Source organism: Limanda limanda, chromosome 4 (assembly GCF_963576545.1).
Source record: "Limanda limanda chromosome 4, fLimLim1.1, whole genome shotgun sequence".
Taxonomy (NCBI): domain Eukaryota; kingdom Metazoa; phylum Chordata; class Actinopteri; order Pleuronectiformes; family Pleuronectidae; genus Limanda; species Limanda limanda.
The window spans coordinates 16,676,180-16,692,236 of NC_083639.1; the positions used below are offsets into that span (position 1 = coordinate 16,676,180).

At 43.3% G+C, this 16,057-nt stretch overlaps 1 protein-coding gene and 2 non-coding genes across 4 annotated transcripts in view; 1 reads left to right on the top strand and 2 right to left on the bottom strand.

The window, feature by feature from the left end:
- The window catches only part of fgd5a (FYVE, RhoGEF and PH domain containing 5a), a 33,971-nt gene extending 19,021 nt beyond the window's left edge, over positions 1-14,950 (top strand). The window contains exons 8-21 of one of the 2 annotated variants that reach the window (XM_061070223.1): positions 4,079-4,169; positions 4,418-4,468; positions 4,649-4,707; positions 5,388-5,459; positions 5,618-5,686; positions 8,180-8,263; positions 8,346-8,425; positions 8,576-8,672; positions 9,351-9,488; positions 9,583-9,685; positions 9,786-9,922; positions 10,853-10,981; positions 11,326-11,483; positions 13,448-14,950. In XM_061070223.1, the coding sequence (XP_060926206.1) occupies positions 4,079-4,169; positions 4,418-4,468; positions 4,649-4,707; positions 5,388-5,459; positions 5,618-5,686; positions 8,180-8,263; positions 8,346-8,425; positions 8,576-8,672; positions 9,351-9,488; positions 9,583-9,685; positions 9,786-9,922; positions 10,853-10,981; positions 11,326-11,483; positions 13,448-13,484 (1,305 nt within the window). In that variant the 3' untranslated portion in view covers positions 13,485-14,950. The remainder of the gene's footprint in view (positions 1-4,078; positions 4,170-4,417; positions 4,469-4,648; positions 4,708-5,387; positions 5,460-5,617; positions 5,687-8,179; positions 8,264-8,345; positions 8,426-8,575; positions 8,673-9,350; positions 9,489-9,582; positions 9,686-9,785; positions 9,923-10,852; positions 10,982-11,325; positions 11,484-13,447) is intronic. The other variant, XM_061070224.1, reaches the window with a different exon arrangement.
- Positions 10,147-10,218, bottom strand: trnae-cuc (transfer RNA glutamic acid (anticodon CUC)). Its single transcript has one exon. It is a non-coding gene; the product is annotated as a tRNA-Glu (tRNA).
- trnae-cuc (transfer RNA glutamic acid (anticodon CUC)) lies at positions 11,548-11,619 on the bottom strand. Its single transcript has one exon. It is a non-coding gene; the product is annotated as a tRNA-Glu (tRNA).
- Positions 14,951-16,057: the final 1,107 nt, after the last annotated feature.

Here is a 16,057-nt window from a genome sequence, read left to right on the forward strand (position 1 = left end):
TTTTTTAAACCCTCTCTATCCTGCTCCTCTCCGTGGGACTGACCTTTCCACTGTCATGCTCACATATTTTACACTCGCTCAACACAAAATACTCACTCTTTGTCCAGCATGAATCTCTTCATCCCACATAGGCCTAGGAGATTGAAGGGGTGAGATTTGTTGGAGGGGATCAAATTGCAGTGAAGGGCTTGAATGTCATTGCATCGGCCCATTAATTGTGCTCCTGGATCACCTAATCAACCCTTTATCAGTGTGTTGAATAGGAATGTGGATAGTCTGTGCTGGTAACATAGACATGTTTCAACTAAAAGACAGGATATTAAGAGAGGCTATAGATAAGACCACAGAGATACAGCGCTAGATTTCTCATTTCCATGCAGCCAGGCTCTGTGGAAAGAATTGATTCACCACTTACAGAGTTATAACTGCTGTGCAGCAGCACACAGCTCAGCCTGTATAGAAATAATAATGATTTAATCTTTGGTCATTTTACCTGCGTTATTTACCGATTTTGTGGAATGCATTTTTGTGCCACAGCTCATTTAAACCTATTCAACGGAGCATCTCTCTACCCAAATTCACGCAGTTCCATACTGTACTTTGATTCGCTCGTGAGCCGCTGCCACAATGGTTCCAGGCGTTTCGAGTTTGATAAGAAAAGCGAACGGACAATGCACCAAATGCTTCCGCCCATGAATATTCAGCAGCAGCTGGCCCATTCCAGAAACAAGGTGGCTCTGCCAGACTTTAGTGGGACTAATGTAAATATAAGAGGGTGAAGGTGAGAGATGGCGTCTCCGTGCCGTCATCACGTTCAATAAACACTCGCCTTTAGTATCTTAAAGCAGGTTTTCACACTTGGTCTGTGTCAGCCAATAATTTAACCTCCCATAACCTTGATCAAACTCATTAATGATCCTCTGCATTTTAGCTGCATGGCGCTGAGTTCCTCTTTCCACACTACATAAACCTTTAACTGCTACCTGCAGTGGCCATAAACAGGCTGATTTGCAACAACAGATAAAACCATGAATGGACATCATCTTATCTAAGCAGCAAAGTCATCTTTAATCAGGTTTGGTGTGGATAAGAATTTGCCTTTGTTTTTCTGTTTTGTTTAGTTTTTTCATTGACGCTCATTTGTGTCAATGTAAAGACTGTGATTCATGTAACACTCCACACATTTACACCCAGAGGCATATTCAACTGGGTCTTTTCAGTCCACTGGCAGATTCACCGCACCTGCCACTGCAAATACGCACTGCGTATTGGTTTTACATTTCCCATATTGCATAAAACCTGTAACCTGGGGTCTGTCCTCCTGGTCGTCGCCAACCTACTGTGTGTGTGTGTGTGTGTGTGTTTGTGTGTCTGTGATGATTGATGCCATGCTCAATCGGATCACTGCCTTGGGACTTGCGTGGCGTGTGTGACCGCTCTGTAATAAAGGAGAAGGTGGGCTCAGAGAGGAGATACAGTACAGATAAGACTGAGAAGGACAACAGTCATCCGTCTGCTGGTTGTGTAACTCAGTGCTGAAATTCAAATTCAACATTTTCAGCATTGGCTTCTATTTTGCTTCTCTTTCTCTGTTCTCAGTTTGCTTTAAACCCTCACTTGCCTCTCCACCTCCCTTTCCTCTCCACCCGCCTGCTCCTCCACCTTTGTTGCTACGAGCCAAGGTCCAAAAGTAATCTCATTGTGGATGTGGTGATGACAGTGATGAAGTAGCCGCAGACCCTGATCAGATCAGTGCTAGACCCTTACAGGATTAAAGCCTCCTCTCCACAGCCAGTTGCTTGTTTACAGCACCATCTATAAACATTGGCAGACACTATGGTGTGTGTCTGTGTACGCTCGTGTCCCCTGTGTGTAAGTGTGTTTGCGCCTCTGTGTATTTTTGCCTGATTGTTTTGCAGGGGCATGTCCGGACACCAAATCTTGTGGATCTTGTGAAACAGTTTTTTAAGGAGATCTCTTCGGCTTGAATTTATATTCATGTCATGGCCTCTGGGTTTGTGCAAAGCCTGTGTGTGTGTTCTCTCTCGTGCGGGAAACCCAGGAGGATGAGAGGAGGAGGCTGTGCAGCAGGTGGACGGAGAGCGATGGAGGGGGAGAGAGATGGAGGGGGAGAGCGATGGAGTGAATTCCGTGTAAAGGCAGCTGGGCAATGAGGCAGACAGAAGCTAATTAGAGAAGCAGCCCCCTTTACAACTCCCCAATTAGAGCAGTTGTGTGTGTGCGTGCAGGAAATCAGCTGGCCGTGACGGACCCTGAAAGGTGTATTTGTCCGTGCATGTATATGTGTGTGTGTGTGTGTGTGAGTGCGTGTGTATCTCCCAGTACGAGGCATCACACGTACCCTCTTCTCTCCTCCTCCGTTTGGCTCGCTCACCCAAACAAACCGAGCGCCAATTACCATCTCTGGAAAGCCACTTCCTCTGAACAAGTGTCAATTGGACGACAATCTACAAGCGACACTTGAGGAGAGCAGATGTTCTGAAGCCAGTAATAAAGAGAAGCTGGTTATTATTGTGCTCGATGCATCATGCTGTGATGGGGAGGGAGGAGGAGCAAGAGAGGGGGGGTCTGAAAATTGAGAGAATCTCAATTAGGTGTTGTTGCTGAGGGCTGAAGTTAAGGAGGGAAGCATGATAAGACAGAAAAGGAAAGAGCACGAGACATAAAGACAAGCAAACATGAAGACCTGCTCGTTAAAAGAGCCACCAGCTCGCCCTCTGCTTTACTTCGGACTTGTGATAATGAAGACAAAGAGCGGTTAGTGTGTAGCTTGCATCCCATCTCTGCTCTTTACAGGCCCAGCCACTGTTATCTGTGTGTGTGTGTGTGTGTGTGTGTGTGTGTGTGTGTGTGTGTGTGTGTGTGTGTGTGTGTGTGTGTGTGTGTGTGTGCAGTGTAAATAGCATGAAATTCAGTTTCCCGCAGGGTGCTATCTGTGCCTCTCTAATGAAGGGTAGGACTTCATTGGATTTTAAAAAAGACTTTGTTTGTGTGTGTGTGTGTGTGTGTGTGTGTGTGTGTGTGTGTGTGTGTGTGTGTGTGTGTGTGTGTGTGTGTCAGTCCCCCGTTGCTTCTCCACCTCTCAGGGTATAAATACCTGTCAGATACAATTAGGTCCTGATTGATTTTCTCTCTTTGATTGTGCCAATTTCAGCCTCTTTCACCTGCAAACGACTGCTCTTAGAAGAAGAATGGGATTTTCTCAGTTTTTTTTTTGTTGCAGGAAAAGATATGTGAAGGTCATCCTGTCCGACAGTGTTCGCTTTGTTAGCTGTGACCTTGACTTATAGCATCTAATACTAGAGGTCGTCCCTTTTAGGAGACAGGGCAGTGGTTTTGTGCGTGTGGTTCGGGGATACAGAGGGGTTCTGTGGCAGGCCAAAGAGTAATGAGAGTTTCATTTTGCTCCAGTTTTATTCTGCAAAAATAATTAGAAGTCATCGATACACGGTTAAACAATTCAGTTACTGAATGCTAATAAAACATTTTCATTTAAATTGAAGCATGCAGTACACGATACATATATTAATGGGACATAAGCACTATGCAGAACTATATCCCTCATCCCATCCATTCATCCATTCATCCATTCATCCATTCATCCATCCATCCATCCATCCATCCATCCATCCATCCATCCATCCCTCTGTCCTACCTTCCTTCCCTTCTTACTTCCTTACATTTTTGCATCCATCCTTACTTCCTACCTGCTACCTTCCTACCTTCCTTCCTTACATCCATCTATCCGTCCATTCCTTCCATTTATCCTTCCCTCCTTCCTTCCTACCTTCCTTCCCTCCATCCATTCATCCATCCTTATTACCATAAGATCCATATTACCTAGCCCGCTTATCTTACCTTTGCAATATCTATCATACAAAGAAAAACTTTTTTAACAAATGTTAAGCTGTGATATTGGTACTTACTGTGAATTGTGTGTGTGTGTGTGTGTGTGTGTGTGTGTGTGTGTGTGTGTGTGTGTGTGTGTGTGTGTGTGTGTGTGTGTGTGTGTGTGTGTGTGTGTGTGTGTGTGTGTGTGTGTGTGTGTTGTGCACAGACACGCGCCCCAAAAGAAACTGAGGTCCCACTGAAACACCAGCTGCTGCAGGTCATAGTGAGAGTTCTTCAGTACCGGATGCTACTCACAGGTAACACACACTCTGTAAAGCAAAGTCTGAGCAGTATTTGCTGAAATGTGGTTACTATGGTCTTTAAAATCTATGAATGTTTAAGACAGACCCAGGAGAGGAGTATTGGCATATTGTCATGGATTCGCCTCTTGCACTTAATGAGCTGCCCTTCACAGACAGTTAAAAACAGTTTTTTCTTAGTAAGCATTTAGGTGTATTACAATCATAATTTTTCATGCCTTTACTCTTTCTTCTGTTGTCTCCAGATTACCTGAACAACCTGTCTCCTGACTCTAAAGAATATGAAGACACACAAGGTACGAAGCATGATAATTATCTTTTTTCTTTCAGCGATCAAAGACACATTCACACACATATATACACACCGCAGCTGCTTGACATGTATCAGAGCACAGTTATTGAGTCACAGTGGCTGAGTGTCTTAACTGGAGTCGATTGCATATAAATCTCTCCTTGTTTCCCTGTTTGTGTTGCAGCTGCCTTGGTGATCGTGTCCGAGTTGGCCGACCAGGCCAATGACAATTTGAAACAGGGGGTGAGTTTTTTTTATCTGGATAACACCCCATGTGTTTTATATGCAGCCTGCGGAGTTTGACATATTCACAACCGGGCGCCGCCGCTATTGAGATGCGTCTTTATATTCCCCGTGGCAATGAAAGGGCAATTTTGCGATGGAGATCGAGTGTGAGCGAGTCAGACCGCCGTGGTGTTGAGGCGCGTGAATCCCTCTTCTAAATGACATGCGGGAGTGAAGGAGAGGTCTATCCCTCTTTGGCGGTGGCCTCCGAAACTTGCTGATTAACGCGAGGGGCGAGGAGAGATGATGTCAACAGAGCGTCCCAGGTGTATCATTACAAAGGGAGCTGTGTGACGGGTGGACACGGCTTACGCTCCCCCTCAGACACGAGCAGCCCTTGGAGATCATTCACAAACCCTCCCTCCTCTCCCTGTCAGGATGCCTCACTTTTATCACACTGTGTTTTTCTCATCTGTGCACTTACACTGACACGCACACACAGGCGGACAGACAGTGGAAACAGAGGCTCCCTCTATCTCTTTACCCCCCCCTATTCAGCTCTCACTATCGCATCCCCTTCTGCATTCCCTCCCCTTTCATTCACGCACAAATAGGGACGGTTTCATTCTCTTGTCTCCTCTTCCGTCCATCAGTGGATAATCTCCGTCCATCTCTCTGCTCTTTCCTCCCCCCCGCAGGAGAACCTGCTGCGTCTGGTCCACATAGAGTTCAGTGTTAAAGGAAAGAGGGACCTCCTGAAGTCCGGAAGGGTGAGCACCATCTCGCTGAGTCTGGCCACTATTACTAGTCCTCTATCCAATCACAGCAGCACATTGTTCCACAACCACATTTGAATTGAAAAGCCTTCAGAGGACCTAAAACATGTTGTATTTACTAATGCCATAATTATTTTTTTTTCTTTTGGCAGATGTTTGTCAAAGAGGGCACACTAATGAAGGTGTCGAGGAAGAGCAGGCAGCCGCGACACCTGTTTCTGGTAATTTATCTTCTTTACATATCATTATAACTTCATCACATCAGACACGAAAAGACTTTGGAAAGTGTTTAAGCCTTTTAAAATATTGTAAGATGTAATTTTCCCCTTCGTTGCTTTTCAATATTTTAAAATAATAGACATTTAGGGGAAATAAGCCAAGCTCTCATATTTAAAGGTACAGTGTGTAATATTTAGGTGAAAGGTTCTATTGGCAGAAATTGAATATGAAATAATCCTACTGATCATCTAATTGAATCGAATTATTGTTGTGTTTTACCCTAGAATGGACCCGTTATATTTAAATACTTTATATTTACCTCGGGAACAGGTCCTCTCTACAGAGGCCACCATGTATTTCACAGTAACCCAAACTGGACAAACTAAACACCTTTTGAGCTTTTATGACAATTTAAAATAATATGTTAGAATTGACTGATAATGAGGAATACTGTTCGTGTGCACATAGGCAGCTGGACTTCATTGTGTTTCTTGAAGACGTTTCCTCTCTCATCTTCAGTTCAGTTTGTTTGGTGTTGTCGTTAAAAAACAGATAAACAATGCATGTTGACGTATGGCGTTATTCGATGTTTGTTATTGCTGAGCATTGCTTGTTCTGGGGTTCAGTCATTGTTACATCAGCAATTTGATGCGAGTCGCTGCAGTAGACAACACCTGCCGTATTATTAAAGCTGTGGTGAAATAGGTCAAAGCTAGCTTGATCTGCAAACATATGGGGGAATGTTGGGCGGAGGTCGGTCTGTGAGGTAGGTGAGGTTAAGGTGGAGGTGGAGGAGGAGGAGGAGGGGGGGGGGGGGGGGCACGAGGCCAAGGCTGCAAAGACCTCCACCATGAGCACCACACCCGTGCAGCGAGGGCCTCCCCTCTCCGCTCTTCTCCTCTCCTCCCCTTCTCAGGACTTGTTTTCCAGGGCCCCACTTCCTCGCAGGATGTTTGGTGTGGGTCACTGGATGCCGGCTTCCTGTGTATTGGGAGGGGCCTGACAGCGAAGTGAAGGCCAGACACCCTGTAGAAATGCCGGGAGGAGGAGGGGGAGGTGGCGAAGGAGGGGTGTCGGCGCTACATAAACACATAACGCCAAGCAGGGAGACCCGCTCTATTGTTCAATCAAAAACATGTGCAATCAGTGCTGTCTCATGTTGTGAATTATGCTTGAGCAGCGTTCATGAGTTCGGATAAGATACCAGGTGGATTTTTTTCCATCTCCTATGCCCTCGTTCTCTCTACTCGACAGGATTGCGGTTGAGCGATAGCTGAAAATGTTTGGGTGTTGGTACTTCTAAGCTATGAGGGTTGTATAGCCAATCGCCCCCTTGAAGTGGACGACTTCAGTGTGTCAGGTGTTATTTATTGGCCTTTACTGCAAACATGTCCAAACAACAGTGAAAATGAAAACCATCACACTCCTCAGCGACAGGGAGAAGCTGCAACTATGTCACAAGCCTGGGCTCAGAGAAGAAAGGTTGAATGGGTTAGAGAAGGGATTAGAAGGAGGGATGGCGATCTAGAAAGACGCCAGAGGATAGAGAGAATGAATGAGAGCGGCAGCTGAAGGAGGTGAAGGGTTCGAGGATGAGACAAAACGCCACTGGTGGAGAAAGCGAATGGCTTAAGGTGGCGAGGGCTCAAGTGGGCGCATGCTGTGTCTCATGTGAGAGAGTCGTTTGTGCAGTCGGTTAACTTGGCCCTCGGTCGGGTTTCTGTTGGAGGAATCTTTGAGTAAATGAGCGACACACAGGGTGGAGCAGGCGAGCTGCGGTGGCTGCTGCCCAGAGGTCGCAGGCCAGCGCCCCGGTTTGGCTATCATGCACTGTTTTGTCTGCAGCCAGGCGGCCAGTGAACCCGTAACTGCGGCTTGTTTGTGTTGTTGTTGTGGTGAAGGTGGCCAGTTCCACCCAGCTCTGGTTCTCAGTGCAGCCTGAGAAGACAGGGAGGGCGAGGGGAGGCCTGCAGCCCGGGGCAGGGTGGAGAATTCCTGGATGCTGCCTTTATGGCCCCAGCGGATGTTTAGAGCACACATTAGGTGTGACCCATGATGTCATTTCTTTTGTCTGGGAAGAAATGAAATGCGTCTCTTTAACACAATGGGCCCTTGGTATGTTAAAGGATCACAATACTTTTCTGCTAAAGAGCAAATAAATACTTTCTGCGCAGTAATGCCTTGATTTTGTTGTGTGTATACATGGGAATTTGCTGCGGACAGGATTCACAGACATGTTTGAGTGATCTGAAAGGAAACATAATCTTGAGTAGTTGAGGCCACACTGTTGCTTTCATAGAAGAAAGAAGAAACAATTAGGTGACAGCTACACTTTCCCTCTAGGCAACACTACCCTCTTGTGGTAGTTATTGGGATTACATTCTGAGAAGTGTCATTCAGCTTTTGGGACCTAGTTTATTTCTCATGAATCTACCTTGACTAAAATATAACATAATAACCCCCTCATTTCCTCTTTCTGTGTTCTTCCTCATCAGATGAATGATATTATGCTGTACACCTACCCTCAGCAGGATGGGAAATACAGGCTTAAGAACACACTGTCTCTGTCTGGAATGAAGGTACAACTTCTCATTTCTCTGGCACCTTTAAAACATCGTTATGCTGAAAGATTTTTTCCACTGAATTGTTTTTGTCCCTCAGGTGAGCAAACCTGTTCTAGACAACGTGTTGAACTGTCTCAGAATTGAGGTGTCTGACATCACCATTACACTCTCCGCCAGGTGAGCATCTGACAGACAAACACTCCTGAAATGAACAGCGTGTACTTGAATAGGACTTGACACGACATTCGTTCTCGCCTCAAGCACTCAAGGTTAAAAATAGCAAGCCATTTAAAAGCACCAGGTGTGACTGTTTCTTTGTTTTTTCAGTTCGGTCGGAGAGAGGGAGGACTGGTTCCACACACTGAGTCGAGCCATAGCGGACCATGCTGCAGGACTCTGCACGTTTGGTGGACCCTGCAGTGAGGTGAGAAAGTAACTGTGAAAACAGCAGAGGGTCTTTTTTAAAGATGAAAAGTTATCTTTGATTGGTTCAATGCATCAACTGAAAGATGACGTCAATTGTAAATGATTAATAATTGTAATAATATTATAATTATACTTAGATAGATAGATAGATAGATAGATAGATAGATAGATAGATAGATAGATAGATAGATAGATAGATAGATAGATAGATAGATAGATAGATAGATAGATAGATAGATAGATAGATAGATAGATAGATAGATAGATAGTCATTATAAAGAAGTATGTGCTAATGGAGATATTGACAATACGTATTTTAAGTATTAGGTGATTGAAAGACACAAGTAACTGAGGATTGAACCCAAATATAAATACAGATTTAAAGACTTAACTGAAGCTATGCAAAATTGTGTTCAACAAACATAGCCTATAAAATTATGGGCAAGAGTAAAACTTAAAATAAAAGACTATAGATATAAAACAAGTAAGCAGTGTGCCACTGATTCTATTTACTGTAGATTACAACAACTTTAACTGCAAAACAACGTTTCACCTTGATTACCCGAAAAATGTACATCAATACTGAAACTAAAGGTAATAGTTTTAAAAATCAACTATGGTTGGAAACTAACTCTGGTTCAAACATTTGAGCATCATCCCAACTTTGTGTAAACAGGCGCGTGAGAAGTTGTGGATGGCCCTGGGTGAAGCTGCTCCTGTGATGGTGCCAGTTTCCCATGTGATGATGTGCATGAACTGTACCTCTGACTTCAGCCTCACACTCAGGCGACACCACTGCAACGCCTGTGGCAAGGTCAGATGCAACATGACAATAGGTTTATGTCTGAAACTGGATTATGTCCAGGGCTGATTAGTAAAATATCGTTGCATTCTGTATCTCTGAGCAGGTGGTGTGTCGTGCTTGCTCCAGGAACAGATACCCACTGAAGTACCTCAAAGACCGAGTGGCCAAAGTTTGTGACCACTGCTTTGCCGAGCTCAGGAAAAGAGGTGAGTGTCAGCTTTCTGATAAATAAGAGTATCACTGGTGCAAAACCATCCTGGTGTGTTGTTCTCTTTGATACTGTATTAACTGTGTATGTGTCTGTAGGTGGGAGCGTGGCGGGGGCATGCGGCAGCTCCAGCCCTCGGACTCACCGGGCCAGTCGTCCCCTCTCTGCTGTCTTCCAGAGCCTGCAGCCCCCGAGTTTGTGGAAGAGCAGGAAGAGCAGCTCCTCTCTCAATCAGGTGAGCTACACGTGCCGAATGGCTTCTGTGCTCCGGTTTCAAAATATGAAATAATAGTTAAATGTAAATATGGTCATGGTGTCCATGTGTGTAACTTAAGTGATTTAACATAGAGTTCAGTGTAAGGTCTGAATGGAAAGACTCATTTTTCAGAACATTATGATACTTAATTGATTGTTTGGGTCTTTATTAATGACCTGTATCAGTGGGTAAGTAAACAAGTGTTCCCTGACCGGGAATCGAACCCGGGCCGCGGCGGTGAGAGCGCCGAATCCTAACCACTAGACTACCAGGGACATGTTTAGGTGCACTCAAGCTTCTCTACCGGAATCTCAGGCATTTCTGACAGCTGCTCATGAGATGACAAATGTGTGTAGTACACAACAGCTGCCAGCAGGGCTCACTATCTCCCACGATACCCTTCTTCACATCTTCATAATAACAGTGATGCAGCCATGAACCCCTTGTTAAAGGGATGGTTCACTCAAAAATGAAAATGCACTAATTATCTACTCACTGTCGATGGAGGGGTTTGAGATCACAAAACACTTTTGGAGTTTCAGGGGTAAACAGTGCTGAGGCAGAATCCAATAAAATTGGAGTCAATGGTAACCACTTCGTTAAAAACGTTAAAAAAACAAAAGAACAAAATGCCTTCATACTGCTCCTGTGGTGTCATCAAAGTGTCCGTAATCGCCAACATTCAAATTTGACTCGAAACAGTGTCATTTTCCCCGTGTTTTTAGCCTTTAAAGTGTTTTGTTTACTCAAACACTTCACCCACCTCTCCATTGGCATAGTGTTGAATAGATAATGAGTGTTTTCATTTTTCTGTGAACAATCCTTTAAAGGGGTCCCACTTACATCATCAACACTCTGTATCTATCTACCTATATGGATGTGTGTCTAATATATCGTGACTTTTCTCAGGTTTCGGTCGGCTTGGAAGGCTCCACCATGAGTGGCAGCCTGCAGCGCCGAAAGAAGAGCAAGAGGAAGTGGAAGCGGCTGTGGTTCCTCCTCAAAGACAAGGTGCTCTACACCTTCACAGCCCGTGAGGTGAGGGGGCACAGAGTCTCCCACACCAGCCCCAAGACACTCACTCACACGCATGTCATAATCACACAAGGATCACAGAAGCATCTCCACTATTCGTCTTCTTCCCTTCTGGCCAACACAGTGCAGAACTATTTAATGCCTATGTTTGCAGTGTTCAGCCTTTCCTCCAGGGCAGGACGCTTAATGTGACTTAGACATAGGGATTCTCTGTGATCTCTCCTTTTCTTTCAACAAGTGCCGCTATGTTCTTCTGGACAGGTTAAAAATGTATTATCTGCATAATGCAAGATTTGTGTTATAAACTTGTATTAAATGTGTTTGTCTTCTTCACTGTGGTTTTTCAGGATAAGGTGGCTGCGGAGAGTCTCCCTCTGCAGGGCTGCACCGTCAAGCTGACAGAGAGACCAGAGGGGGAGGAGAGCAGCAGCAGCGTGTTCCATCTGTACCACAAGAAAACCCTCTACTATAGTTTCAGAGCCGAGGACCAACAGACAGCTCGCAGGTCAGCACTATCTTAAAGAAGTCATGGTTTTAAATTACAGAACTGTAGAGATATCAAAAACTCGTTCTCTGACCGGGAATCGAACCCGGGCCGCGGCGGAGAGAGCGCCGAATCCTAACCACTAGACCACCAGGGAGCTACACATCAATTTTTGGAGGCCGTTCCGAAATCTGTCAGAGCAGGCTAAGACTCATCTGGCCTGTGTAGTGTTGCTTGTGCATAGAGCACTGACCTCATCCTTGCATTTGACCCGAATATCTTAAGCCAGATGGCTGTAGTGAGTGGTAATGCCTCAGTTTGATCAGTTCGAAAATATTGCTTTTAATCCCATGGTCTCATATCTGCTTTGGACAAAATGTAAATTCCCTCCTCATCCTCAAATCAATATACCGATGAGGGGGGGTGTTTGAGTCCACAAAACACTTTAGGAGTTTCAGGAGTAAACAGTGTTGCAGCCAAATCCAATACAATTGAAGTCAATGGCCACCACTTCGTAAAAAACTTAAAAAACTACAGACAAAAAACATAAAATGGTCATGATGTCCATGTGTGTAAGTATAGTGACATAATATATAGTTCAGTTTAAGATCCGAATGGAACCAGTCATTTTCAGCACATCATGTAACTTAATAGATTGCTTTGGTCTCTTTTAATGACCTGTATCAGTGTGAGAGTAAATAACAGTTCCCTGACCGGTAATCGAACCCGGGCCACGGCATTGAGAGCGCCGAATCCTAACCATGTCAAGCCACTTGAATCGAAAGACAGGCCTGTATGACAGCTGCTTATGAGATGACACTTGTTTAAAGTACACAACAGCTGCCAGCAGGGTTCCCTATCTCCCTCTATAACCTTCTTCACATCTTCATAATAACAGCAATGCAACTCCATGAACCCCTTGTTAAAGTTCACAAATTATCTACTCACCACTACATTGATGGAGGGCTGGGTGAAGTGTTTGAATCCACGAAACACTTTCGGAGTTCCAGGTGTAAACAGCGTTGCAGCCAAATCCAAAACTTTGAAGTAAATGGTGACCATTTTGTAAAATATTTAAAACAAAACTACAGCCAAAAAACATTAAATGCTTCCATAAATATGGTCATGATGTCCATGTGTGTAGGTATAGTGTTATTACATAGAGTCCAGTCATAGCTCTGAATAGAAACATTTTCAGCAGTAACCTTAATTGATTAATGACCTGTATTAGTGGGTAAGTAAACAAGTGTTCCCTGACCGGGAATCGAACCCGGGCCGCAGCTGCTCATGAGATGACACTTGTTTGTAGTACACAACAGCTGCCAGCAGGGCTCACTATTTCCCTCTATACTCTCACCCAAGGGGCAAGTGACGACATCAATGACAACTTGTGATAGCTGCAGTTACTGCTGCAATAAATGACGCAGTTTTGAGTCGAATTTAAATACTGGGGCTTGAAGACAGTTGGATGACACCACAGGAGCAGTATGGAGGCACGTTATGTGTTTTTCTGTTGATTTATTACGTTAGAAGAATTCATCACGATTTACTTTGATTGTATTGGATTTGGCTGCAGCGCTGTTTATCAATGCATCTCCAAAAGTGTTTTGTGGACTGAAACTGTTCAACTACCCCTCCATCGGCATAGTGGTGAGTAGATAATGAGTGAATGTTCAAGCTACGGTGAACTATCCCTTTAAAAATGTAAGATCAACACTTTTTGCAAAAACATCTCAGCATTCAATAGTCAACATACAGATAAAATAAACAAGTGTCGTGGAAATAACCCTAACTCATCTTAATAAAGTGTGTAACTGTGAAAGTGAATTGCAGGTCTTTAATGCTGTTTCTCGGTTGAAATGAGGCACTTTCCATAAAGTTTGAGAAAAGCAGCATAGGCCGAGATATTGTGACGTCTAAAATAAATTAAAAAAAACACTTGCTGTGCCCGTTTAGGTCTAATGTTCCACTTCCCTTTGTTCCAGGTGGGTGAACGCCATTGAGGAAGCTACTGTTTTATAGCACCCGCTCAGTGTGGCTGCTAGAACTCTTCTGTGGAGCACAACATAGCTACCTGCTGCATCTGGACTCAGACCAGTGAGGAGTCATCATGTCTGGCCTGTTGTGGAATATAACACAACATTATGATCACCAGGGGCGTCTTAGTCAAGGCGGCTGGTCAGAACATTTTAGGGAGAACATTTTATCCCCTCAGTTACAACATTGTACAAGTGCCATCCTGTTAAATCTGCTACTGTTCTGTCTTTGCTGTATTTTGGCGTCTTTGACCAACGTCTCCACTGAATTATGAAGCAACTCTTTTGGTTCTGGAGGATATGGTCACGTCACATCCTCTGTTCTAATACAAGGGACATTTCAAGGTTACTTTTCTGCAAAATGATCAAAAACAACCATTGCTCCTCAGTAGTTTTCATAGCTCATGAAAGGGAAAATATCTTCCGCAGATTTGGAGAGCTGTCTGGTATTCTGAATATATATTTGGTATTCTGAATATATATTGTGATGTATACACTACTGATACAGATACTGAGGTGAATTATATGATTTATTTGTATAGAAAAATGGTGTCACGCTGTGTTTTGAGTAAGAGGTCATTTGAATCATCGTAGTGTGCGTACATTATGTTTCTCGTGGCGTTTTTACAAAGTCTTACTCTTGCGTTGAATCTACAGAGCGACAGAATGACCCTCAGCATGGCAGCCAGTCAACAGTCCTTCTACGCTGATGAGAACTTGCTTTGTATTTGAATCTGTAGGTTCTTACATTCCTTTCACAGTTTGACATCAACAGTTCTCAAGTGCCAGTTATTTTCATCCTGTTGAATGCAATGCAATTTGCAACTGATGATGAATGTGCCTGAAATGAAATTGTGCTCCTCATTTGTCTTTATGTTATCACAGTACTGTACTACTGTCATGTCCTCACAAAAGACCTTGATAACATTAGCTTTTTCTAAAATTTAGTCTTGTATACTGTAACCTTCTAGTATTATGAACAGTTCTGTTACTGCCCAGTAACATAAGAGTATACTATTGTGCCATTTTTTATTCATGCCTTTTTTCATGCTCTTTACATTGCTGGATGTAATTACACTTTAACCACTTGGACATTATGGACACTGCTGAGAAAAAGCCCCTGTTAAACTACCTATAATCTGCCATCGTTCGTCATCTGAGCCGAAGGAAACACACGGAAGTTTCACTTCTCTCCTGATAAACCATGAACACACCCCCATCGCTTCTCTTAAATAACCAACCTGAAGGCATTAGCTGCTCTGTAACACAGGAGATCCTTCACCCTGTCAAACCACATAATTTCTCAAGCACACAATCATCAAGTACTGTGCAGCTTTTCTACCTTTTTCTTATGGGCCATACTGTTATTATGGATTGTACCTCTTGCATATAGTGCATTGTAAATGTTAATGTATATAGATACGTATAAAAATAAACTCCTTTAAAACCTTGTATATGTCATCTGCTTTCACAGTGGGGTGCACACACTGCAATATTACTCTTTCATTATTATGTCCTATATGTTTATCATTACATGTATTGTTCCATTCCACTTCCTTTATTATAATGTACAGTTTTATGTTAATGTTATGTGAAATGTTTCTCATGTCCAATACTACCTTATCTTTTCCGAGTTTTAGTCTATGTTTTGGCTTACTGATTTATTATATTTGTTTTCTTTTTTATGTTTATGTAGCAGTTACTTGTGTTGTTATATATTCAGGTATTGGTCTGCTCCTTCCCCTCATTTCACTTGATATTTGTATCACTTATTTTTTATATGCTCATGTTATTATTCATTATCTTATATCATCTAAAAAAACATAACTGGACCCAGTAAAATAGGCACCGGTGCAATCATCCAATTTAATATAGAGTATAAATACTACTTTTGTAAAACACACCGCTCCTGGTTTAGTCCTCATGTTTATTGTATTAGATGGCTTCCTATATGCAGCACATATTGAAGGGTCGTTGATATGAATGGTATTACTTCGAACAGGTACTCTGTCGATGGCAAACCCATGTGTCTACATTGTTAGTGCAAAGAACAGTTGGGTTGTGTGTCTGTTTCATCCAGCAGGGGGCAGCCGTGCATAATGCCACCACAGATCTCATTGTGAGCTGATCCACACATGATGATGACTAAAAACACTACAGTTCCTCTTTGCATGTTTGTTTGTACACCAGCACGTCATTAGGTGCTTGGGTTTAAAGGGTTCAAAGAACATTTGATGCAACAAACACCGTATTTTATTCATGGCATGTGTTGCACATTGAGGTAAGGGCTTTATCCTAAACCTGAAATAACAGCTGTGAACTGAAAAGATGTATCGTTTTATACAGAAAAGAGAAGGAAGGTGTGCAATGTCATTGCTGCTAAAAGGTGTGACCATTCACCAGCAGTTACCCTTTATTCAGCATGTAAACAAGAAGCTCTGCAGACACTTAACACGTGTATTTGATACGTTTCTAAGGAGCGTTCAGCAATTCTTTTCTTAACTTAAATAAAGGTAAAGGGGACATTCAAATTGAGCAGATTGTTCCACCAATACTTTG